General features: G+C 31.4%; 3 protein-coding genes across 3 annotated transcripts in view; 2 read left to right on the plus strand and 1 right to left on the minus strand.

Moving 5' to 3' along the window:
• Positions 1 to 27686, plus strand: part of LOC139526491 (methyltransferase-like protein 27) — a 58799-nt gene that overhangs the window by 2761 nt on the left and 28352 nt on the right. The window lies entirely within an intron of this gene.
• Positions 569 to 12125, minus strand: LOC139527906 (uncharacterized). Its single transcript, XM_071323580.1, has 7 exons — positions 11994 to 12125; positions 8824 to 8988; positions 8009 to 8094; positions 6877 to 6968; positions 5024 to 5133; positions 3054 to 3898; positions 569 to 1801 (listed from the first exon to the last, which is right to left on the minus strand). The coding sequence occupies exons 1-6, from the start codon at positions 12123 to 12125 to the stop codon at positions 3584 to 3586; spliced, it is 900 nt and encodes a 299-aa protein (XP_071179681.1). The 3' UTR covers positions 569 to 1801; positions 3054 to 3583.
• LOC139527905 (uncharacterized) lies at positions 11708 to 27254 on the plus strand. The gene is made up of 3 exons (XM_071323579.1): positions 11708 to 12409; positions 15446 to 15535; positions 22758 to 27254. Exon 3 carries the CDS (start codon positions 22763 to 22765, stop codon positions 24839 to 24841), a length of 2079 nt encoding a protein of 692 aa, XP_071179680.1. The 5' UTR covers positions 11708 to 12409; positions 15446 to 15535; positions 22758 to 22762; the 3' UTR covers positions 24842 to 27254.

Raw genomic sequence — 27686 nt, forward strand, 5'->3', positions numbered from 1 at the left:
GAAGCTATTGAAACAAATGATGGATCCTCCAACTTTTCTTATCAATATTTACAAAGTATGAGACTTGAAAGGTATGGATTGCTCCTCAGTTTAATAACAGTAGAATAAGAGTTTTGGTTTCAAATTGCAATGCGCAAATGTATGGTTTGTCAGTATCATTGAAGCCTGTAGAGATGAAACTACAACTATAATCCAAAGTGTAAAAGTCATTTATTTGCAAAGCCTAATACCAGTTTGTACCTATAAGTTAATAATGCCAATGCCTCATAATTTATACAATAACTTAAATGTTTAGAATTAAAGACTTACACATAACACAAAATTTAGATATAGTCATTATAGACTTCAGGGCAAGGCTATCTCTATGTGTGATAATTGCAACAATATATATTACAGGAGATAACAAAAACTTTTGGACAAAGCATAATCATACACAACAATTTCCTGTATTATCTATCTTATTGTCATCCTGTCTTGGGCATATTTATCAAGGTTGGATAATAATAAAAAAGAAATTGAATTGTCTCCCTTTGTCTACTTCAATAAAAGAAACAGTCTTTATTAAATTAATTTTATTCAGATACTGACAAAACAAAGTTATTTTGATTATCAATAAAAAATACTGTCAAAATGTTTGTTACATCAATGAACTACAATTTTACAATGTAAACAAATATAAAAATACTTTTTTTTATAAATAAGTTCAGTTCTACATCAAATTCAAAATAGTCAATAAAATAATGGTATGTGGCAAGAAACATGCTTACTAGTTGAGTTTGCTTGTTTAAGAGTCATTACAAAAGGGTTATAACAAACAGCAAACATAAGCAGCTTGGTATCATAAGAATATTAATGAATAATCTCCCCTGCTTGCATATTTGTCGATCTAAATAAAAAAAAAATATATATATATCAAACAGCAAAAAATTAAACAACAAGCATAACATAATTGCTAATTTCAAACCAATATGCTGCTCAGACATTAATTCAAATTTTATAGGATCTCACCCTAAATGAATACACAAGTCAAAAAAGTCAATTTTCAAAATATATACAATTAAATAAAATAGCACACAACTAAATTTTATCAACTAAATTATGAAATTTCATGCACAAAAGTATCAAATATTAAATGTACTAGGACAATTGAATGAAAATAATAAGTTTTTTTAAGATTAATTGTTCATTAATGTTCAACATGTTAAATAGAGATAACAATTGCTAAACTGTTAAATATACAGAGTTATCTCCCATTGACCAAAATATATAAATAATGTGGTGAAATCTTACATTGAAAATCAAAGACAGCAAATACCAGAGACACTCAAATAAGCTACACTCAAATTATCATTCAGCATTTAATTAATCAGAAAAACCAAAAGAAAGTTAATTAAATTTTTTTTCTTCAAAGTTTGGTATCATAAGAATATTAATGAATAATCTCCCTTGCTTGCAATATTTGTCGATCTAAATAAAAACAAATTAATACATCAAATCGCAAAAAATAAAACAACAAGCAGAACATAATTGCTAATTTCAAACCAATATGCTGCTCAGACATTAATTCAAATTTTATAGGATCTCACCCCAAATGAATACACATGATACAAGTCAAAAAAGTAAATTTTCAAATATGTACAATTGAATAAAATACATGTAGCACACAAATAATTTTTATCAACTAAATTATGAAATTTCATGCACAAAAGTATCAAATATTAAATGTACTAGGACAATTGAATGAAAATAATAAGTTTTTTTAAGATTAATTGTTCATTAATGTTCAACATGTTAAATAGAGCTAAGGCCACACCAATTTGATTCCTTGTTCGACGGACCCGCCCGCATCTATTTTTTTCAAAACAGAATTTTTTTATTTTTTTTATATTTCCGCTTCCCGCATCCGGAAATGTAATCATGTCCATTTCCCGCACCGTTTTTTTTGTTGTAAATATTATAAAAAGAACAAAAAATCGGTTACTTTCCCCCTTACTTATATTCCCTATTAAAAAATGTTCGTTTTTAGAATAAAGTACAAAGAACTTCTGAAGGATTTGCCTTCAACTGCAATTGTATTGTATGCTGGCGAAACAAAACTATCCATAGCCGCTGCATGTTTATGCACCTGTCCTGATTGATTCAGGGGCCTGTCGTTCAGCAGTTATCGTTTGTTGATGTTGTTCATTGGTAATTTTTCCCGTTTGGATATACATGATATATAAATTAGATCGTTGGTTTTCCTCTTCGAATTGTGTACGCTAATAATTTTGGGGTCCTTTATAGCCTGCTGTTTGGTCTGTATCAAAGCCCTGTGTAAAAGGCCTGTGTTTGTTACAACCCTCCCTCACAAGGGGTCATTTTACTGATGTAGAAAAGAAAATAGAAATACCAAGGATTTGTATAGTTCTTCTATACAAAACCTTTGAAAACTTAGAATTTTGTACTCAAAAAGAGGAGAGTTACATCATATTTTAAACAACTTTTTCTAAAAAAAAGGGGTCCACTTATTTTGAATAATATTAAACTGTTAAAGTAAATGTGTTAACATGGTTAAAGTACAGGAATATTACAAAATTCTTGGACATGTTTTGACCATTTAATACCAGATAGATATATAGTTCTTTGAGAAAATATGAGCCTTTTGTACAAACAAATATATTATAACTTATATTGATTCCTCATAAAACATGTAAAAGGGATATTTATAACATTAAGGGGTTGTCTCCAAACTGATTATGACTTGGAAGGAGAATTGTCTCATTGTCAGTCACACATACATAACCCAGATTTAATTATTTCTTGGTGAACAGGGAAAAAATACTTCAGAAATTAAAGAAATGTCAAAGTACAAGTGATAAATCAAGCTTTAATATTGTCAAAACCTACTATTTTATGTTTACAAAAAAAAATTATAATCGCTCGCCTTTACTTTTCAAGCTTCGCCTCAAAAATTTGCAAATTAAATATTTTTTTATTAAAATTTTCAAATCGCTCGCTCGCCCCAAATTTTGGAGTCCAAAAATCCGTAGAACAAGAAATTAAATTGGTGTGGCCTAACAATTGCTAAACTGTTAAATATACAGAGTTATCTCCCATTGACCAAAATATATAAATAATGTGGTGAAATCTTACATTGAAAATCTAAGACAGCAAATACCAGAGACACTCAAATAAGCTACACTCAAATTATCATTCAGCATTTAATTAATCAGAAAAACCAAAAAAAAGTTAATTAAAAAAAATATGTAGGTTAACCAAACACAATAACATTATCTGATGACACAGATATGTTGCACCTGTAAATAATTTTGATAGTAAAATGAAAATGTTGAAATTAAATAGCTATACTATATCTTTTACTTAAAAAAATAATCAAGTCAATTCAATAAACTAAGATATTCCGTCTGACTTATTTTCAGAGGTTCCCTTTAAACTGATTTACTGGTAATCTTTATATTTATAAAACATGTAAACTTTAATTCAAAAGTAGATCATGAAGGTATTTTTTTCTTTGCAAATTCCAAAAGTGTACTTTTGAATTGGTCCTATTCAAAAATGTAAGATTTTTTTTTGTATTATGCCCTTAAGCAAAAACCCATGAAAGATCTTGAGATTTATTGGGACAAGGCCTCTCTGATGGCCTGCCAACAACTCTCTTAGATCTCAGCTTTTTGCCCTGTGCATTGAGCTGTCTCTGGTATTTACTGTCGAGTTTATCCATGTAAGATTTAAAATCTTTCGACACCCATGGCAGAGGTCTTGTAATAAGGCGCGTTTCATCTTCAGAATCACTGTCCTCACTAGACATGAAATCAATTTTCATGGCCTTCATTATTTTGTCCTCTTCAGGCACTGGTAGTTTCTTTGCTTGAAGGGCCTTAACTCTATTTTGAAGCTTCTGTAATGAAAATGTTTAATTTGATTTAAATTGACTAGTAATATCTATCATGTCTATTAGACAAAAGGAATCTTTTCTGCATGCAGTAATTCTAACTTATCAAAATCATATGTTTAAAAAATATTCTATTGTATGACCAATAAATATCCTGTGGAATAATTAATATTTTAAAAATAACTAGAAGTTGTGACTAAACATGAAATTAAGCTGCATTAGAAAACAAGAAACATGTTCATAGTACATTTATTCTCTGCTCCCATAATGATTTTCTATTTTCAGTGGACCATGAAATTTGGCATTAAATTTAATATAATAACATAGACAACATGTGTATTAATTTTAAAGTTGATTGGACTTCATTAAAAACTATCTTGACCAACAACTTGAACCAAAACCTTAACCTGAAGTGAAACAGATGAAAGGATAACAAGAATGTGTCCATAGTACACGGATGCCCCACTCGCACTATCATTTTCTATGTTTAATGGACCCTGAAATAGGGGTAAAAACTATAATTTGGCATTTAAATTAGAAAGATCATATCATAGGAACCATGCATGTATACTAAGTTTCAAGTTGATTGGACTTCAACTTCATCAAAAACTACCTTGACCAAAAACTTTAACCTGAAATTTGCACTATCATTTTCTATGTTCAGTGAACCGTGAAATTGGGGTTAAAACTCTAATTTGGCATTTAAATTAGAAAGATCATATCATAGGGAACATGTATACTAAGTTTCAAGTTGATTGGACTTCAGCTTCATCAAAAACTACCTTGACCAAAAACTTCAACCTGAACGGATGCACAGACGAACGGACGCACAGACGAACAGAGCCACAGACCAGAAAACATAATGCCCCTCTACTATCGTAGGTGGGGCATAAAAAAGATCTTTTCCTTTATATATCATTTTGAAAAAAAGCATTTCATTTCAATGGTAACTTCAACATGTTGACTTAAAAATCTGTCATATCTAATAAAGAAAGTGCAATTTTTTAAAATAAGATGGTTTGAATAAAATGCATTGTGAAGTCAACACAATAGACTGATAGAACAGAATAGATAAGCTTGTTTATCATTCTACAGTTTTTTTCCTCAACTGTTACTATGTTTTGTACTTACCCTGTTCTTTCTCCCATACAAAACCATTTTTCTGTTGTGTGAGGCCTTTTTTCCATCCTCCTCCATTTGTCTCCTCTGTTTTATGGTATTGAAATATGTCTCAATACCAGCTGGAAAGTGAATATAATATACAAGTCAGTAATAGGACTATTCCATTTAAATTTCCCACCTGAGGGTGGAAGGCTACCAATTTTTTTTATTCTGTTGGTGGGAGGGTTTTGTAAAATTTTAATGTGAAATTAAAGATTGTGGGGCTAGTCACAGTTCATTTTCGTGTTTGTTGCCGGTGTAAATTAGATTAAATGACAGCCATTACAGTGACAGGTATTACTACAGAACCTTTCCTCTAGGTGGCGTGTCTTGGAAGAAAAGACATTTACTTGATGAGAGATATATTTTCAAAATTTTCCTATAGGAGGGGTATAAAAATTAGGCAGCTTCACCATTTTCCTCCATGGCTTATTATTGATTTTTTGTTTTGTCTTATTCAATTTCAATATTAATGACAATATTAAGTACTCCCATTTTGTTTTCTTTTGACCTATAAGATGTGTTCGTAATTAGCCCAATCAGCTGTTTAACTGAAACTGAATTACTGCCCTTTTAATATAATATTATCTATCTATTTAGTAATTAATCTATTAATCAATATAAATCCAATGTGCAAATTTTCAAACAGAAAATAAGTCAGTCATTGTTTGATTGTCTAGTTCATTCAAATATAAAATTGTTTTGAATTATTTTTCTGTTGTTTTTTCCTGCAATTATTTTTGGTCTCTATAACATCAATGAAGTTTTCAATCGTTTGACTAAAGTGCATTAAAATTACTAGATGTCAAAGAATGGATCTCATATAAAAATTAAAGTGTTTAAATGATTAACATATTCAAATTCCAAATAAAAAAATTTGTAAGGGTTCCGCGAAACCCAGTGTCTGGCCAACTTTTGCTGTAAATCACAGGCTCATCAAAAATGAGAAAAAAAATCAATAAAAATATTCCTCTTGATACTATCTTTTGATTGTAAAAAGTTCTGTCCAAGTTTGGTAAAAATATAGGATAGTTTATGAATGTGAATAATGTTTTAAAAACTTTAACTACAGACTGTATGTAATGTTAACTTAAAGAAAATTAAGTCCATTTATAAGTAAAATACAAATACACAGATACAAAATTTTGTTAAATTTCCTTCTAGATACAAGCTTCTGTCCAAGTTTGGTACAAAATCCTTGATAGTATAAGAAAGTTATTTAAATTTTAAAAACTTCATGAACTTTAAACCACAGAGTGAATTTAATATTTCCAGCAGAAAAACTATAAGTCCATTTATAAGTAAAATACAGAAAAAAGGTATTTTATTTTTACAAAATTTAGTTCTAGATACTATCTTATGATCATAAACAAGCTTCTGTCCAAGTTTGGTCATGTTGGTAGAAATCCAGTATAGTTTAAGAAAGTGATTAAAATTTCAAAAACTTTAACCACAGAGTGAATATTTGTGGACACTGCCGCCACCAATGCCGACAGAATGTAGGATCGCTTAGTCGTCGCTTTTTCGACTAAAGTCAAAGGCTCCACAAAAAGAATGTGACAAAGATGCTCCCCTTTCCACTTGCATATATGTAATAAGGGGAATACCTGGAGAAAATAGAAAGGGATTCCATTTAAATTAGAACCTGAACTGTTTTGTAGTAACAATTTTTGTGTAAATCTTTCATACCATTTGATTAAAACTAAATTCTATTGTAGCTTAGTGACAGGGTTATACTTTTATGCTCCTCAACTAGCAGCAAGGGCATAAATTATTTTAAATGTATCATATTTGCATTATTATTGTAAAAAACATGTACTTACTCTTAATAACACCTTCTTCTGTTGTGGGAAATTGTCCTTTGACATAAAGACATATAGCCTCAGACAACTCTTTATTTTCCTCTGAGGAATACCTAGAAGAAGCTAAAAAGTTAATATATATTGGCCAAGTAATTGCATTTTAAGAAAACACTAATAGTTTGAATATTTTAAAATTAAATGTAGAGAGTCTTATAACAACAACACTTTAGGGACTGCTGCAGAAATTTATTGATTGACATGTTTCGGTGCCTAGGGCACCGTCATCAGGATAAAAACAATACATAAAATTAGGTTGAAGTACAAAATCGGGTTGTTAAAATTTAAACGACACAATGTTACAATGGTAAATGTAGAGAGTCTTATAACAACAACACTTTAGGGACTGCTGCAGAAATTTATTGATTGACATGTTTCGGTGCCACTTGGATGTTCAAAAATGATGTTAGGGTTAGGGTTATTTAATTTTTGGACAGGCTACCTACTCTATGGTAGGATATTCTGAGCCTCTGTCAAGTATAAACCCTAATTAAAAAGTAAGCTCAATACAATTTGCACAACTTGGGGAAACATGATTTTTTTCTGATGGTTTTGTCATGTATAAAAAAACATTAACATTTTATTCTCAAATTGCACCAATTGTAAGCTTGATTCTACCTTATTGAGTTGCTCTTATATTAAATTAGCTTTTATGTTATTTTTGTTGGGTTTTCTTAAACTTGACTTACTATAATGTATATCTGCCAGTCAAAATTCAAGAGCCAGATTTTAATTGTTGTCCTTGGATACTGTCTGTCAAATTTGTTTTCGTTAATTGCTTTCTCATATAAATCAGGACAATTGCTTCACATTTTGATAAGAAGTAGCTTACTATATGGCATGGGTTTTGCTCAAGGTTTAAGATTTGATGAATGGTAACCTATTGATGGTAAAATTCTCTTCATGAGAACTCTATTTTTTAGTTTTCTCATTACCAATTACACTGCATCTCCTTAAATAATACATTTTGACAGGGGTCAACTTATAATTTATACAGTATTTTCCATAAAATTAAAATACAAAGATATTTCATCCAGTACCATTATCCTAAGACTCAGCCCAGTCATGTCAAATTCGTGTAATTACTATTACTTACTTCAAAATAGAACCAGCTGCTGTTTTACATGCCCATATTAAATTGTTTTCTGTAGTGCTATGCCTGTAAGCATCACGAACAGCTTGCTGCAAAATAAAACAAAAAAAGTTTATTAACTATCATGACTATTTTGATTGAATAAATGTGTACTGACAGGAGATCATGAGGAATATATGTTTTCAAACTGGTCTACACCAGGAACATTGCACATATATTTGTAAAACTGGGTCTATGCATAGGGAAGGTTGGACAGGGGGTCCATGATTCCTAATACTTGAAATATATACTTTGCACAGTTCACTTCTTGGCTATTTGAAACATTATGATTGCATGTATAAATTTTCCCCGACACTTGAACTTACATATAATATGTATAAGGTATATTTGCAGATTTTAAGCAGGCAGGCTGACTATGGGGTATGGGCTTTACTAGATGTTAAACAATGACTTATAGTTAATTTCTGTGTCATTTGGTCTCTTTTGGAGAGTTGTCTCGTTGGCAATATTCTTTTTTATAAGCAAGTATATTATAAGCTGATAAAACAAAAAGACATATATATGTTCCTAAATCAATGTTCTATCAATGGCATGTCTCTAAGTGAATTACATGACTTACATGTAAAGTATATCATTTGATAGATTGTTTTTAATTATGAAATCAGAAAATGTAGACAAGATATTTATTTTTATAAATATATACGTGTCAGGGATCTCCATGGATGAAAATTGAACGATGGAGGAACTTTCACCATTACAAACCGTGTATACACGGTGTATACACATGATACACATGTATAGCTGTATATATACTGTACCTTAATATGAGCAGGAACATGGACAGCTCTTTTATTTCCTTTTTTCTGAGCTGCATGTAAATCAATCCTCTGAATCAATTGATGTAATTCTTCAATTTTTTCCCCTTGATCCGTCAAGGTCTTCATCAAAATCTCAGTTTGAGCATCCATCATTCTCTTCATTAGCTAAAATAAATATATCCTTTTGAGAGATTGTAATATAAATATACATTATATAGTAGTCTAAAAGTCTAAAATTCTGTCAAATCAATACCTTTTTAACTTTGATTTACTGTTAATATACATGTATGGCAAAATTTATGGTAGTACAACTACTGAACTGCATGTTCTAAACTTGGGACACATTCTTACAGAATAATTAATTAAAATGCAGACGCAGTGGTAATGTTGCAGGCACTGGCAAAATATTATCAAAAAACATGTTTGTGAGCATTTATTTTGGGTGCCATTTTGACAGAGTGCCAAAGTGGCTAATATTCCAATATCAGCATCTGCATATACATCTTCAGACTTTAAAGTCTTTAAGTTTATACTCATTAATGCAATGTACTGTAGACATGGTAGACTAGCTAATTGTTTCTAAAGTTGATTACCAGTCAGGGAACTTATTAAATTAAGTGATTTTTAAATCACTTATTTAACATGTTTAAGTAGCAAATTCGAAATTTTGTCATAAATTGGGATTTTGTAGTTTTACCAAAATTTTAAACGCATAAGTTTAGATAATATCTTTTCATGAGTAAAATTGAAAAAAAATGAACTTTTTGCTTCTTTTAAGGGCATACGATACAGTTACAGGGATGGTAATGACGTTGATAACGTAAAATGTTATTTTCGCCACGTCAAACTATGACATATCGGGAAAAGATGCATTTTTCGACTGATTTTTATCATTCAAACTGATTTAATTTGAAAACGAGTGCATGGACCCCTATTTTTTAAAACAGCAATTTGTTTCATTTTACAAGGAGATTATGTGACCCAAATTTTTTTAAACTGTAAATAGCGCAATTTTTTTAATTTTGATAAAGATGCAGCAAAAAATGACGTTTTTTCCTCTATTCATGAACATTTGATAAATATAGAGTTATTTCGGAATAAAAATTGCATAATTTTTAATGATACTTATAAAATACAGAAATTACCGATTATTTAATTAAAAACAATTTGTGTTTATCTTTTATAACAAAAAAGTAATGTCTTTCTTTCGAAAAAGAAAATACAGACACAAATCTGAATTTTGAGCAAATATATATATACAAAATTTCGACCTCATTTTACTCAAAAAGTAGCACATGAAGGTATATTTTTTATTACATATTTGATTTAACCAGGTAAAAAATAGCCTATATGCAAATTTTCATCAACTTGTAAATACAGATTCAAAACTGTATCGTATGCCCTTAAGTAGAAAGGTTTATGCCTTTGGTGAAATAATTTAGCTGCAAATTCTATTTCAGAGGATAAAATGCTAAAATAATGGCCTAACTTAATGAACTGATACTTTCTTAACAGATTTTTCCCAACAGTGGGAGTATTTTTCCTGTAAAGTTCAAGGTTTCATCTTTCAGATGAAATCGAGGTATGATACTTAAACAAGTGATTTTTATGTCATTATCCTAGATTCAGTACAAGGTCATCACCTGACATGACCTGGTCATCCTAGACAACACAGATGATGGTTCTGATAATTTTAGAAACATAATTAGTCCCTCCAGGGATCATTTGTTTTCTATATTTAAAACAACAATAAAATTAAATCACTTAGTCTAGTGATAAATTTGTACTACTTAAATAGGTGATTATTAAAGAAAGATAACTCTTACTTCAAACCGTTATGAACATAATGTTACTTGAATCAGTGATTTAGATAATCACTCATTTAAGTAAGTCCCCTGACTGATTACAGACTTACTCAAACATGTTTTTGCTCTAGTCAAAATCCTTATGACGTCGTGAAAGGCTATTATATTTTTTTTCTTTTGACAACTAACATCTACAGGCATTACAAGTGTCAAAGTGAAATTTAAATATAGCCTTCCTAGACAGCATAATCATTTGGACTAGTAAGTATTTGCTCAAGACCCGTTTCCCACAGAAAACAAGTGACAATGAGTGAGTTTGCACACAACGACCTTCCCCCTTTAACACCATTTCAAAAAATACAGTGAATAACAAACCTTTTTCACGAATGCACGTGAAATAAAAATGGCAAAACATGTTGCACGAAAATAACCCTTTATCACCCTCTGTAATGTGTTACCAGGTATTTCAAAATAGTGCCCACTCCTTTGATAGGTTTTATGTAGTCCTAGGAAGGTGTCCCAGAAATAAATTAAAATAACTTTGCCAAACGTCATAATCTGATAATTATTTGGACTAGCCTTCACCTGTTCACTAGCTATAGGTTTTGTGGAGAAAATTGGGCATAAATCATTGAATGTCAGAATGAGCTTCAAAAGAAAAATGGTTGTGTTATGTCTAGAACATTATAAGTAATACGGTCACCAAATCGATAATCAGACTCATGTTGAACTTGAAGTGACTGTTGTGTTGACAGTGTCAGTGTTGATGAAAATTACTTCTTTGCGGATTTGAAAATCCCGCAATGACAATATGAACTGTGCTGTATCGAAAAACCTCGAGGCAACCGAAAGATACAAAATCAAACTAAATACCAATAAGATATTATTTGTCAGCCCAATAAGATAATGTATTCTTTTTGATAAATTGAGATGATACATATGATATCACTTATATAAATATAATGGATTTATGGAATAAATGAGAGAAATGTTATCTTTAGAAATTGATGAAATAAATAATAAAGTGTTTTCCTTGTCTACTTTTGGGTCTTAACTTACACTGTTATTATAACAACATTGCAAAAAACCGCGGGACATGACCAGCTATAAAGATACATCATTTTTCATACATAAATCAAGCTGATTAAGTTACCTGGACTCATTCACACATGAGAATGCACCTGCATAGGTTTTTCTCAAATTATTGACTAAATGGAAAGTTCAAACTTTACTCAACAATAACTTGTATACGGTCATGTACAGTGATATATATACATGCATTATGAACAGTAATTGAGTTACACAAATTGTATACAGAAGTCAGAACTATCCAAAATAGTGACAACTAATTTAACTTAATTTTACCTCATTAACTGACTCCATGTTGACATTATTGTGTGCAGCGCTGGTGTGAAATGCGATAGGTGTTGAAGTTAATCTTCGTCGAATTGAAATTGGTGTGTCCATATCTGCTGGTCCACCGCATGCTCCAGGCATAAACTGTACTGAAGGGGCTGACAAATCTAGAGGCGCCAACACAGCATTCCTTTGCTTCTTACGGAGAGGACTTTCAGAAGAACCCTTTTCCTGTATGGATGTACCTATATCCACTGTTTATGAACCGTCATCCGACCCTGAGTCTGAGTTCTCCATTTGGAGATGGAAACTGGTAGTACTGGTATTAATGATTTTACTATGAGGAATATCATCATCTTCAGAACTTGAAAGACTAGCAAAGCTTCCAGACGACATATCAAGACAGTGATGCAAATAATAAACAGGTACAAATTTTTGTTACAACTGTGTTTTAGGGAGAAATTCTCGAATTATGGTTCTGAACTAAAATTCAGTCTCTTAAATATCATGTATGGTCCACTGATACATGTAGTTAATCTTTATAATTAAGGGAGGGCTGTATAAATATAATAAAAATATTTATCCAATGAAAGCTAAATGTGAAATTTAATTTCCAGATTTAAAGCTTAGTAAATTAAACATTTTTTGCTATAGCTGCAATTTTGATGCAAAGGGAGGAGTCATGACTCGCACATCCTTCATTCTTTATTAGAACTGTCTAACCAGAAATTGTTCTGCTGTATTCATCATGTTCAATGGCCACAATATTATTATTAATATTATTGACAAAAATCTTCACAAAATTAATGTAGAATAGATCACATCTAGCACTTTGATGTGTCATTAGTAAAAATCATTCATAAAATTTTACAATCATTGGAGTCAAACAAAAATATATATCTGCTAGCACATGCATATCAAGTCACACATGCAATGAACAGTAATAGAACAACTTTAGAAAACTGACTTCATTTTTAAAACAATTTAAAAAAAGAAAATTTGTTTTAAAATCCTGCGTCCATCGTCCGGCGTTAACTTTTACAAAAATCTTCTTCTCTGAAACTACTGGGCCAAATTTAACCAAACTTGGCCACAATCATCATTGGGGTATCTAGTTTAAAAAATGTGTCTGGTGACCCAGCCAACCAACCAAGATGGCCGCCATGGCTAAAAATAGAACACAGGGGTAAAATGCAGTTTTTGGCTTATAACTCAAAAACCAAAGCATTTAGAGCAAATCTGACATGGGGTAAAATTGTTTATCAGGTCAAGAGCTATCTGCCCATAAATTTTCAGATGAATCGGACATTCTGTTGTTGGGTTGCTGCCCCTGAAATGGCAATTTTAAGGAAATTTTGCTGTTTTTGGTTATTATCTTGAATATTATTATAGATAGAGATAAACTTTAAACAGCAATAATGTTCAGCAAAGTAAGATCTACAAATAAGTCAACATGACCAAAATGGTCAGTTGACCACTTTAGGAGTTATTGCCCTTTATAGTCAATTTTTAACCATTTTTCGTAAATATTAGTAATCTTGTAGAAAAATCTTCTCCTCTGAAACTACTGGGCCAAATTTAACCAAACTTAGCCATAATCATCATTGGGGTATCTAGTTAAAAAAATGTGTCCGGTAACTCGGCCAACAAACCAAGATGGCCGCCATTGCTAAAAATAGAACATAGGGGTAAAATGCAGTTTTTGGCTTATACATGCAACTCAAAAACCAAAGCATCAAGAGCAAATCTGACAGGAAGTAAAATTGTTGATCAGGTCATGTTCTATCTGCCCTGGAATTTTCAGATGAATTGGATAATCAGTTGTTAGGTTGCTGCCCCTGAATTGGTAATTTTGAGGAAATTTTGCTGTTTTTTTTTATATTATCTTGAATATTATTATAGATAGAGATAAACTGTAAACAGCAATAATGTACAGCAAAGTAAGAACTAAAAATAAGTCAGTATGACCAAAATAGTCAATTGACCCCGTCACCCCCTAAGGAGTTATTGCCCTTCATAGTCAATTTTTAACAATTTTCTTAAAATTTGAAGATTTTCAATAACATTTTCCACAGAAAGAACTGTTATAGATAGAGATAATTGTAACCAGCAAGAATGTTTAGTAAAGTAAGATTTACAAACACATCACCATCACCAAAACACAATTTTGTCATGAATCCATCTGTGTCCATTGTTTAATATTCACATAGACCAAGGTGAGCGACACAGGCTCTTTAGAGCCTCTAGTTATATTATAAAGCCCTATATAAATAACATTAAAATGGTCATAATTTCAAATGTTATGTTGAGCATGTGAGTATACCATGGCCAGTACCTTCAGAACCTTTGATTTATTTTGTAAAAATTTGGTGATTCTATTAAAGCTCTTTTAGAAATTTTTTGAATTATATGTTATATAACATGTGTAATGGATATCTGATCTGATAAATTTAAATTATATATATACAATGTATATATTTATTTTTTTAACTTAAACCAAATTGTAATGTCCACAAAATATATTTTACCCTTTTTATATATACTTTGTATCTCTATATTTCTAGACTGTAGCATGTAATTAAGTGATATTAAAGCTAAGTCAAAGACATATATAGTGAGTGTGCTTATTTTATCTCTTATGTTAAATGTATGTAAAAACATTCACAAAAAATTACTGAGAACTTAAACAAAAAAATACTGTGTACACATTATAATTTGTACTGTACAACATTACAATTTGTCCACAACATATATATATACAAGTGGCAGATCCAGAAATTTTCATAAGTGGGGTTTTATAACTGAGCTTAAGAGGGGCTCGCTCCGATCATGCTTCAGTAATCCCCTATATATATAATCAATCAATTTTTCCCCGGTGACCTGGCCCCCTTCTAAATCCGCCTTTGTATACTAAAAGCTGATTTTTGTCAGTTTCAACTTAATTGGATTTATAAAAGGGGGGGGATAAAATATTCAAGATAAAGTAATAAAAAAAGGGCATACCAGAATAGAGTGAAATATGAAAAAGGCATGACAGAGGTATCAGTTAAAAAGATGCAGGATTTTTTTTCTTCATCATAGCCTCTGTTACAAATTAAATGGTACCTAATTCTTATGCATGCAGTTTTCTATATTTTTTTAAATGAAAAATTATTCTTATAGTTTTTTCACTAACCCCCTACCCCCCCCCCCCCCCCCCCCCCCCTCTTAATTGTATAACTTAATTAATTTGGGGAAAATTGGCTGACCAATACAAAGACATACAAAATGTATATAAAATTGATGTCAATGAAACAAAATCCCCCCCCCCCCCCAACTATTTGAATTAAGTTTTTTATCCTTCATTGATTTTTTAATGTCATCCCTAATGGTAGCTATAGTTCTTATAATTATTAATTGAATCGAATTAAATCACTTTTTTTATATTTAAATATTATCATGTGTATTTTTTTTCTTTCCAGGCACTCACTGACATGACTAAAAGTTAATTGTGATAACAGTATACATGTACATGTATGATGTAGCAGTATATAATAGCTTATCATAACACTGTAAGTATACATTCATTATATATAATTAAAGGACCTACTAAGAACCGTTTATTTTTGAGTTACGAAAGGAGAAGGGATAAAATTGGCCCTAAATTTTTAATGATTTTTAAATCTGGCCAAAAATTTACAAATTTCCCATACAAATACTTATTAAACAATATTTGTATTGAAAGGTCAATAAGATATACAGAGTTGTTATTTGAATAGTTCCAGGGCTATTTGTCCGGCCATTGTAATACGCATGTCATATAATGTGCGTTTTGAAGTGCGTTTAATACTATCTTCAGAAGGGGGCGCGTGTAATCTGATCACTGATTTTCAATTTTAGCCTGTTTAGGATCATGACTGAAAACGGTGATACATGTATCAATATTTGTGATAAATTTTGCAGTTTGCAGAATTTGACAATGGAACATGATATTATGAACTTCCAAGAATGATATATATAATCTTATAAAAGGAACTCAAACAAATTAAAACCACAAGGAAAATGGGAAATAAAAGATATTGATCGGAGAACTAGTTTAACAAAATTATTCGATTGAGAAAGGCCTTTACAAGGTTGGGGTTGAGGCTACAAACTGAAGTGGGGATGTTGGAAATAGGATTATAAAAAGTGGGGTAATGAATACACTGCACAGGCACACAAAGATGGGATCAGGAGAAAAAAGAAAAGAGAAATTTGGGAAAAGGAACACACTGTGTCACCCGACTCCCTCACATAAATAAAATAAAACACAGTGTTTTTTACATCTTTTCTTTTGGAGGGGGGAGGGGGTTAAAGAAAAATCTCTTACTTCTCACTCAAAATATGGATAACTTTATGTCAAGGGGTCTATAATTCTTTTTGACAGCTAGCCGGAAAATAGCAACTGCCTTATTCTAGATAGGTTTTTCTAAAGCTTTTAGGTCTGCAATTTTGCAAAAAATCATCATATTTTGAAAAAATGTACAAAATTGGCTTACTTAAATTGGAGAATATTAATATGTACTTTTAGGAAAAGAAATGATTTTTTAATTAGCATTCAGGCTTTTGAAATATACCAATTTACGAACTATTTTGTGACCTTTTGGTGTTCTATGATAAAGCTGATACCTAAGCTAGGCCATTTTGTGCCATACATTTGTAAGTGGTCCTTTAAATATATTAAATTAAGAAAGAAAAAAAAAGGTCTTAGTGATTTTTGTCAAGACTGCAACTTTTGTTGAAAAAGCGAGACATAAGGGACGACATCAAAAGTTCAATGTAGGATAAAAAACTTAATTCACATAGTTTTTTCACTGACCCCCCACCCCCCCTCTTAACTTAATTTGGGAAAAATTGATTTATCAATAGGGATATATGTAAAAATCGATTTTAGATATACAAAACTTGCAGAATTTTAACCCCCCCACCCCCAAACTATTTGATTTAAGTTTTTTATCCTACATCGATCTTTTGATGTCGTCCCTAACAATCCTATATTCTATTGTTGTGGTCTGCAGTAGAGACTATACAAATATTCACTATTTGGTTAAAGTTTTAAAAAATTTGATAACTTTCTTAAATGAAACTATCCTTGATTCTACCAAATTTGGACAGAAGCCTGTTTATGATCATAAGACAATATCCAGAAGTAAATTTCCCCACATTTTTGTTTAGCATGTACGGGACTAAGAGCAAAAGAAGGCAAGACACAGGGTTCCATGGAACTCTTACAAATTTTTTATTTGTATGGCATTGGCATTAAGTGGTCTGGGCCATAAAGGTTTACCCTTGTCTGTCATTCAGTCATTCTTCAACAAACAATAATAGACATGTTTTGTCCATCATTCCAACAATCTATTGTACAGACTTCATTTCTTTTAAAAAATCTGATATTTGACTGATTTTTGATGAGCAACTTTTGTCACAAAAATGAGACATAGCGATCCTTTATGAAATATTTTGGCGGCAGCAGTGTTCACTAATATTTACTCTGGGGTCAAACATTCTGTTTATCCATACTTTATATATACCTATATTAATTAGTTCTGCTAGTTTAAATATTACATTCACTCTGTGGTTTAAGTTTTTATGCTCCAATTATGGACATAATATTTTCTTGTCTGTGCGTCTGTTTGTTCAGTTGTCCATTTGTCCGTCCGGCTGTCCTGCTTTAGGTGAACATTTTTGGTCGAGGTAGTTTTTGATGAAGTTGGAGTCCAATAAACTTAACACTTAGTGTATATGTTCCTTATGATATGACCTTTCTAATTTTAATGCCACATTAGAGAATTTCTCCCATTTTCACTGTCCACTGAACCTAGAAAATATAGTGTGGATGGGGCATCCAAGTACTATGGGCACATTCTGGTTGGAATTTAAAATATCCTGGATTTCTACCAAACTTTGACGTTAAAGTTTGTTTACGATCATAAAAGAGGGAAGAAAGATACCTGAGAGGGACAGTCAAACTCATAGATTGAAAACAAACTGACTACACCATGGCTCAAAATAAAAATAAATAAAATAAGATAGTTATAATCCAGAAGTAAACTTTCCTGTATATATCTTATAAATGGACTAGTTTTTCTTCCATTTAACATTATACATATACAGTCTGCAGTTTAAGTTTTTTTTTTAAACATCTATTTGATTAAAAAAAAACATCCTTTTTTGTCAAGTCTGTAACTTTTATTGCAGAAAGCTCAACATACGGATAGTACGTGGTCCTACGCTGTGGCTACAGCGGTGGCGTTAGTTAACTTCTTAAATAAGCTTTATATTTAAGAAGGTTGAAGACCTGGATGCTTCATACTTTGTATATAGATGCCTCACGGTACGAAGTTTCCGTCTGTCACTTGTCCATTGTCATTGACCTCTTTTTTTCATGGTTCAGTGACTACTTGGAAAAAAGTTTTTTTGTAATGTTAATTTTTCTCTTCTTATTAGTCATAGGATGACTATATTTGGTATGTGTGGTCCTTGCAAGGTCCTTGTCCCTGTCAGACAGTTTTCACTCGACTTCGACCTCATTTGATGGATTGGTGAACAAGGTTATGTTTTGGTGGTAAAGACCATGCATGTCTTAGATACTGTAAGCAGTAGGTCTAGTATATTCAGTGTATGGAAGGACTGTTAAGTGTACATGTCCAACTGACAGGTGTCATCTGACCTTGACCTCATTTTCATGGTTCAGTGGTTACAGTTAAGTTTTTGTGTTTTGGTCTGTTTTTCTTATTCATTTACTGTATGCGATAGGTCTACTATATTTGGTGTATGGAATGATTGTAAGGTGTACCTGTCTAGCTTGCAGGTGTCGTCTGACTAATGACCACATTTTTGTTGTTCAGTGGTCAAAGTTTTTGATTTTTGGTCTTTTTTTTTAATGCTATATGCAATAGGTAAACTATATTTGGTGTATGGAAATATTTTATGATACATATATATGTCAGTTGTGCAGGTTTTATATGACCTTGACCTCATTTTCATGGTTCATTGCTCAGCACTAAGCTTTTGTGTTTTGGTCTGTTTTTCTTAAACTATAAGCAAATACATTTGTTGTATGGAAGAATTGTTAGATGTACATGTCTGTCTGACATGGTGTCATCTGACCTTGACCTCATTTTCATGGTTTAGTGGTTATAGTTAAGTTTTTGTGTTTTGGTCTATTTTTCTTAAACTATATAAGCTATAGGACAAATATATTTGTTGTATGGAAGAATTGTTAGCTGTACATGTCTGTAGGGCATGGTTCATCTGACCTTGACCTCATTTCATGGTTCATTGAACAATGTTTATTTTTCTTGGTTAATGTTAAGTTTATGTGACAGTTAATTGTAGTAAAGCTTTATATTTAGGACTATCAACATAATATCAATGATAAGTAAAGAAGGCCAGACATTTCAACCTATGCACTCTCGTTTAGCCTGCAAAAGAAGGCGAGACACTGCATGGGTTCTTCAATTCTTAAAAATTTTGCTCAAATGAGTTACAGATCAAGTTTTCACATCATTCTGCCCTTCCCCCTCCACTGATCTCTTGACAATTCCTGAAAATAACAGGGATACATATTTTTTTCTATACACCTTAAGATATTAAGTTGGTTTTTAATTTGTGATAACCATCAGTGGTTGACACAGGGGTTGCCCCCCCCCCCCCTTTTAAGGACTATCAATGCATTTTAATTGGAACATATATATGGTTGGAAAACCCCACCCCCTTTTTTATCCTGGGTTGGGAAACCCCCCTGAAAATGGCTTAATCAGACCCTCCCCATGATATTTTTTTATCATTTTAACATATGTTACAACATGTACAATGCAAAATCATATTTTTTACTTATTACTCTATGCTGACTGAAAGTTCTTAAACCTGACATCATAAATGGCATAATGCTAATAAATAATTTTTTATCTGTTAATTGGAAAGTAAATACATATATTCAAAGTTCATATGAGACTGAGTACAGTGTAAATACAAGTTCTAGTTTTTACTTTTATATTGTCTATTAAGCTTGTCAAATAAAATTTTACCTCGCATGATTTTGTTGATAAACACAGTTAAAAAATTTGATCTTATTTTAATAAATGCTGAGACCCTGTAAATAGGGTGGATATTCAAAGAAGAAGATGAGTTACAGATCAAGTAAACATTTCTTTTTACTCTGCTGATTTTTGTTTTAATAACAGGCTTAGATTTTTAAGACAGAGCCATTCCTTTCCTTCCCACACACCTAATTGTAATAAACTTAAGATGTAAAAGTCAATTTTTCTTGGGTCAAATTGGTGACTGATAACTTGTTGACAGATAAGAGATTCTCATCCAGCTTTACTAGTAGAGGTTCTGATAAGAGGTTATGATATGCTGAATGGATTAATTAACATAAATAAAGTGGTGCAATCTGATATTATTATTTTAGGATGAACTCGTCTTATATGAGACATTCATTTCCCACACAAATTTTGGTTACATAATTTTTATATATTGAGAGCAATGCTTTTTTTTTATAAATCTACAAAAAGAGATTATGAGTTCATTTGATAGGCTTCATGTTTATAATAAAGAATTTCTTTTCCAAAAAAAATTTAGCAAATGATATAAACCAAAATAACTCAAATAAAACAAACATTCAAATAAAAAACACAACTTAACAAATTTGGTTGTATTGAACCTCATAATGACAGGAAAAGGGAATATATGTTTGATATGTTTTATAGTTTAATTAATCTTACTATTATAAATCCTTCAAGTTGGTCGATACAAGATTTAACCAAAGAAACTAGCTCATGTGCAATTAAGAAAAAAATCTGTTTTATAAAGTAAATAATGTACATTTAGAATTCTCTAAACCTATATTCAACCTCTACCCTGACTTTTTATTTGACTACAACTGGATTGCATTCATATAATGGCTTGGCAATTCTTCACCGTCATGCATCCAAAGAGGTTTCATTTCTAGACAATAAAGAGAATAGAAGAAGAACATGTTTTTCCCAAAATTATGGATCCCAAAGGGCATAAACATTACAACATATATAATACCGGGATACATAAACACATTCAGGGGTCTACAATCTGTTGATACCTGTATCTTGGCATTGCACAAGGTCATGTTTTTCTCTGACTGTTTATATGAAGTCTTTACACTAAATTCATTGAATGTTTGGATGTATACTGATTGATAATTTAGTTGTATTTATTTTATTAGTCTTCGTACATATAGTCTAAAAACAGATTTACTAAGTATTGTGCAACAGTATATAGCATATTGCACAAAAGCAAGAAATCTTCAATTGAATACAAATTCAAATCATATGTAACCTGCAATTTTAAGTTCTTTGACTACATTTATTCAGAAACCTATGTGTCAAATTTTTTTTTTACAATCCAAATTCAGACCTGTATCAACATTGTGTCCATTTGTCCCCAAACTGTTTAGAATTGAACCTCTGCTAACCCAACTAATCCAGTTGTTATATCCCGACTAACTATCCACCACTACATCAGAGGAATCTGGGTCTGTTTGCCCTGATTCATGTTCGCCCTAGTGCCTGTTCGCCCTGATACCTGTTCGCCCAGGGTCCATTCGCCCTGATTATTATTTTTTTCTAATTGTTGTCTAGTGGCATTTGAACAAATTATGTTTGTTGAAAAATTGACACAATATTTATGTTGCCGCAATCAATTTATCATTTTCCCTTTGATTTGCAGAGTAGAATACTGGAATACAATGTATTTATCTTTATTGATATTTGTTAACAAAATAATTGTAATCAGTCAATCACGAAAGTATGCAGTATAAATAAATGAACTTGTAAATCCTTTTCATAATTTACAGTTCGTACATCATTAGTTTTATTAATTTCAAGCTGAATATTTTATCAAAATAAAACGTTTGTTTTTATTATTAATCCATCAAAAGACAAGTTTCACAATAATCAGTTATCCGAATTATTTTGTAATTGAACAATTAATGATCAAAAACAAGCCATAAACTTTTAAATATTTCAATGTTTCCATAAATTTCAAGAATATACATGATATATATACCATAGAAATATCTGAATAAGTTTATTCAACTTCAATGCCCTGAATATTAATATTTTTATAGTAGGGCGAATGGACTCTGGGCGAACGAACTCAGAGTGAACGGACCTAGGGCGAACATGTTATTAGGGCGAACGGTCCCGATACCACATCAGAGGACTGACCTATAAAGGGCGCTGAATCATTTGAGTTAAACCTCTACTTTCATATCCCGTGAGCTGCCCTCAGTGAAGCAATTTACTTTTCATAATTATGTCTATGAGTAAAAAAAGTGTGTTGAATTTCAAAAGCTTCCATATACATATAAAAAGTTAGAAAGGAATAATGTCAAGGGGCATACAATTTTGTTATAGATGGAATGAAAATGTTTTATTCAGCTATACATTCCCCTATAGATATATTTTTTATATAGATATATGGGTCAACATTACATCTATTGTGCATTACACTTACAGCTTTCAAATATGAACAGATTTGTCAAATGTATTAAAGCATTACAAAAATTATTTACTATTTCTTTATAGTTTTATATATACATGTAATATATTACCTTTAAAACATACATGAGAAAAAAATAATGAAGACAAATAATCAAATAAAATAATCAAATAATTGCAAATTTTTCTTTGTGACTGGCCTTAAATATCAGCAGAAATATAATGTATATGCTTTATTAAATTAAATTAGTTAAATTGTTGAATATTTTTTTAGGATCAATGTCTAAAAGAGGAGCAGAACCCACTACTTCAAGTGCGCATATTGCTTATAAACAAAAGAAAGGAAAAAAAGAATGCCCAGGCTGCAATCAGTGGTTTGGAAATAGGCACTTCGAGAATCATAAAACCAAATATTTTAGGCATAGAAATTGGAGATGTAAAACTAGTGATCCTCAAGAATGTGAGGTGGGGGAGTATGAAGTTTTATCTAAGAATTTAAGCACTGAAGAATTACATAAATCACCTTTTGTGTCATTGATTAGAAAAAAAATACATCAAAAGTTGAATTCTAGTTTGAATTCTGGAGATGAACAATCTGAAGATGAAGATGAAGAATTTTGGCACAATCTTACATTAGCTGACATTGATGCAGACTTCAATGGGCAGGATGAATCAGCTAGTGACACTTATTATTTAAATATTTTTTCACATGATGCTATAAATGATGACAATTTGAAAAAAAACACTTTTTATTTATTTGTTTGTCTGTGTATTTTTATCTGTACTTGGCAATCTTCTCATGTTATTCCGGATATTGCAATCCAACATTTATTATTGTTTTTATCTGATTTTTTTAATGCTCTATCAGCAGAAGTTGTTGCCTTTGCTGGACTTGCATCAGCTTTTCCAGCTACAATTTATAAGTTGTACAAATATGTTGGATTTCAAAAAGATAATTTTACAAAATATGTTGTATGTAAAAAATGTTATAAATTATATAAGTATGAAGATTGTTTAATAATAGTAGAGGGTCAACAACAATCCAAAAAATGCAATAATGTAATTTTTCCAAATCATACACAGGTTGGTAGAAGAAGGCCGTGTGGTGAACCTCTTCTTAAAGTTGTTCAATTACAAGGAACAAAAAAGTTGTACCCATTTAAAACTTATTGTTACAAATCAATTGCTTTGACCTTGTCTAGTTTTGTACGAAGACCAGATTTTGAAGAGAAATGTGAGATTTGGCGATCAAGAAGACAGGAACCTGGATTTTTGGCTGATGTGTTTGATGGAAATATATGGAAGGAGTTTCAGAGTGCAGAGAAAAACAATTTCTTGAAAAACAAACAAAATTATGGAATAATGTTGAATTTAGACTGGTTCCAACCATATGAACATGTCCAGTACTCAGTTGGAGTAATGTATGCAGTTATTTTGAATTTGCCTCGAGAGGAACGTTTTAAAATTAAAAATGTTATACTGCTTGGCATTATACCTGACATGAAGAAAGAGCCAAGCGTGCAAACTTTTATTGGTCCTTTGATAGATGAGCTGAAAGTAGGGTGGAAAGAAGGTTTTTTTTTAACATCATACCAGGAAAAGAACAAGGAAACCATATTCAAAATTGCTTTGATGTGTGTAGGCTGTGACATTCCAGCAACAAGAAAGCTGTGTGGATTTTTAGGCCACGGTGCCACACTTGGGTGTTCCAAATGTTACAAAACTTTTCCAGGTGATATAGGACATAAATGTTATGGTGGGTTTGATGTTAATGAATGGCCAAGCAGAAATTTACTAGAGCATAGACATAACATGAATGTAGTAAAGAGTGCTAGAACCCAAACTGAGAGAGACCGGCTTGAGAGTCAGTTTGGGATAAGATATTCTCCAATCTGGGAATTAGATTATTTTGATCCAATAAGGATGTCAATAGTGGATCCAATGCATAATTTATATCAGGGAACTGCCAAAAAAATTATTAAAATTTGGCTTGAACTAAAAATTTTGTTACCAGAACAGCTCATAGAAATACAGGAAAGGGTTGACTCAGTTAATGCAGCTAGCAATATTGGATCAATACCAAGAAAAATAGCTTCATCCTTTGGTGGGTTTACAGCTGATCAATGGAAAAACTGGACAAACATTTTTTCAATTTTTGCACTAATTGACATTTTGCCTTCAGATGATCTTGAAGTTTGGAGAGAATTTGTTCTTGCTAGTCATATCATTACTTCAAAATTTATTACAGAACCAGATATAAGACGGTTTGAAAAACATATATTGAAATTTTGTAGATCATTTGAGCAACTGTATGGTACTGATAAAGTCACACCTAATATGCATCTTCACTGTCATTGAGCAAGCTGTGTGAGGGATTTTGGACCAGTGTATTCCTTTTGGTTATTTAGTTTTGAAAGATACAATGGACACCTTGGCTCACTTCCAAACAACAGCCGTGCAATAGAGTTACAGATAATGCGGCGCTTTACAAGAGATGCATATGTAAATTCCATTGAATTACCAGATAATTTTCAAGAATTATTTAAAAAAAATTTCTTGGATCTGAACAGGTGCACTGAAATAGGAATTGAAGTAACGGATCATGAGATTCGTAATATTTTATATTTGTCACGGAGAAGTGCTCCGATACCAAATCAAGACTGGTCAAATATTTCAGCCTATAAGTTTTCAAAGGTTTCAACGCATTGTCTTACTGCAGAAGAATACAGAGTTCTTAGATGCACTTATACAATTATCTATCCCGATTTAGCCCACATGGTATTACCAGAATCCTGTCGAAAATGTAGCTCTGTCACACTTAGAAATGAAGTTTATGGTTCTTGGGAGTCTAGACATAAACGTTCATCATTTGTCATGGCATATTGGAATGCAGAAGATGGACAAATTGTGGAAGATATTGGTACAGGGGATCTGCTCCCTGGTATTGTTCAAACTTATTACCTTCACAACCTCATCATAGAGAATGAAAGTAAGGTTCACTTGTTTGCAAAGGTCAACTGGTTAGCACCACTTCCTGACCGCTATAGATACCATTGTGGAAAGCCAGTAGAAGTTTGGTCAAGAGATATATATGATGTGTTTGGACCTTCAGCTTTCATACCTGTTCAAAAGATATATTGTAAATATGTTCGAGCAGATGGAAAACTCTCTGAAAAGCTTGTGTCCTACATATGCCCTCTAAACAGTGGAATGAATATATGATGTATACATTTTGGACTAAACTAAAAGTTTGTTATTGATTAAATATGGTGGAATTAACATTTCTTAGATTAATTATGCACATGTTTTCTGAGCATCAATATAATTATATGTTCTTCCAAAATTTTTTATGGGCTATATACTAAGTCTTTCACTTACACTTAAATCAATATAATATATAAATTTAGCTGTTAATGGCTAGGCTTGTCTACCGAAATTTGTAAGGACATTTTTTCCCAGATTAGACTTGTCTCAACGACATCCTTGCTGCATATTTATTTTATAACTACCTGTAACATCTAGTAATAAAACCACCAGCATTTTTATCTTGGTTTTAATTGTGTCTCTAATCAAACTTATTCCTTCAGTGTAGAATGTTTAGTTTTTTCTGTTTAAATCATGTCTATTTGATGAGTTAAGTATTCTTCAATTATTTTTTCAAGTGTGTTTAATCATGTTGTAATGTTTCACTACTGTCTTAGATTAGGTTGAAGGTTGGCATGCCTATTAAAACGTTTAAACCAGCTGCATTTGAACTTCAATGAAACTTGTATCAATGGAAGATGTATGGATTAATATGCCTATTGATTGAAGTGGAAATTACTTTTGGTTTAAGTAAATTATCTAAGAATGAGTTGTGAGAAATTCATTCAGAGTTAAAAATCAGTGGCGGATCCAGAAATTTTTATAAGTGGGGGCCCACTGACTGCCTAAGAGGGGGCTGCTCCAGTCACGCTTCAGTGATTCTCTATATAAACAACCAAATTTTTTTCCGAAAAAGGGGGGAGGGCCCCCCCCCCCTAAATCCGCCTCTGAAAATGGCAATAATATTGCATGTTTCTTTATCTTTGGAAGCATTGTAGTATTTGTATGCCCCACCTACAATATAAGACAGGTATATGTTTTCGGGTCTGTCTGTTTCTCTGTCCTAGATCAGGTAAATAACAAATTGTAAAGTAAGGTAATGATGAAATGGTAGTCACAGCAACTTGAAACTTAGTACACATGTCATAGCATGTCAGGTTTTGCTTAATTCTATAGTTTTTTAATCAGATTTGGTGCCCAGACATATAGCAAATTGTAAACTGGAAATATTAAAAATGTCAATGATAAATAAAGATATATTTGTAATGAATTTTGAACTTCTTTTTAAATTTGTAAAACTTTTTTTGGATTTCTGACAGCATTATTTAGAGAAAAGATTTTCAAGGTGTGCCAGTGGTAGGAGAAGATCAAATGAGAAACTTTCCTAAGTTTATTCAATATACAAAAGATTATTTTACAAAATCAATCATTTCTTATTCATCATGTCATCATTCAAGATTGCATAAAGACTTAATGTCGAGTGACTAAAGTGTATATTTGTCTGTTAATGTAAAAAAACAAATTGTTTTTGTTCTGTTCCTATTTCATTTATTCTTTTTGTTGTGTGATATTTAGTTAACTTTGTGTATTCATTGTATCTCAATTATGAGGAAATAAACACATGAATGAATGAATATTGTAGATTTATAGTTATATGCATAAATATAAAAATAAATACTAAACACAATTACTCTTCTTTTCAAATGTTTGCATTGCCAAAACTTTTTTCAAAAAAGGTGGAAGGAAGATTTAGCCACTAGCTGATTCTGATAACAATCTATTTATGTATACAACACTTTTACAATACATGGTACACATATGGTCATCTCTAGTCAGTCATCTAAAATATTGTGGTAAAAAAACTGCTTTGAAGACAAATAAACAAGTGTTTGAATAAATGATTTATCAGTAAGCTGTTAATTTGTTAATATTCGAACTATTTTTCTGAAGAAACTCAAAATCTGGCGATTGTTCTATAACTTTTTCGTGGATAGTTTTCTCATTGGCAATCATACATGTACCACCCTCCTGTTTTGTATATAGATAATAGACAATATTTATTAGCACAGACACATTTACATTAAATGGTTATGGCATACAAAATCAAGACAATAAAGTG

The sequence above is a fragment of the Mytilus edulis genome, chromosome 6 (genome assembly GCF_963676685.1).
Source record: "Mytilus edulis chromosome 6, xbMytEdul2.2, whole genome shotgun sequence".
In the NCBI taxonomy this organism is placed as follows: Eukaryota; Metazoa; Mollusca; class Bivalvia; order Mytilida; family Mytilidae; genus Mytilus; species Mytilus edulis.

Coding starts and splice junctions, on each gene's coding strand:
- LOC139527905 (XM_071323579.1), top strand. CDS start 22,763: ATGTCTAAAAGAGGAGCAGAACCCACTACTTCAAGTGCGCATATTGCT.
- LOC139527906 (XM_071323580.1), bottom strand. CDS start 12,125: ATGCCTGGAGCATGCGGTGGACCAGCAGATATGGACACACCAATTTCA. Junction 8,989..11,993: donor ACATGGAGTCAGTTAATGAG/GTAAAATTAAGT, acceptor TATTTATTTTAG/CTAATGAAGAGAATGATGGA. Junction 5,134..6,876: donor AGAAGAAGGTGTTATTAAGA/GTAAGTACATGT, acceptor TTCACTTTCCAG/CTGGTATTGAGACATATTTC.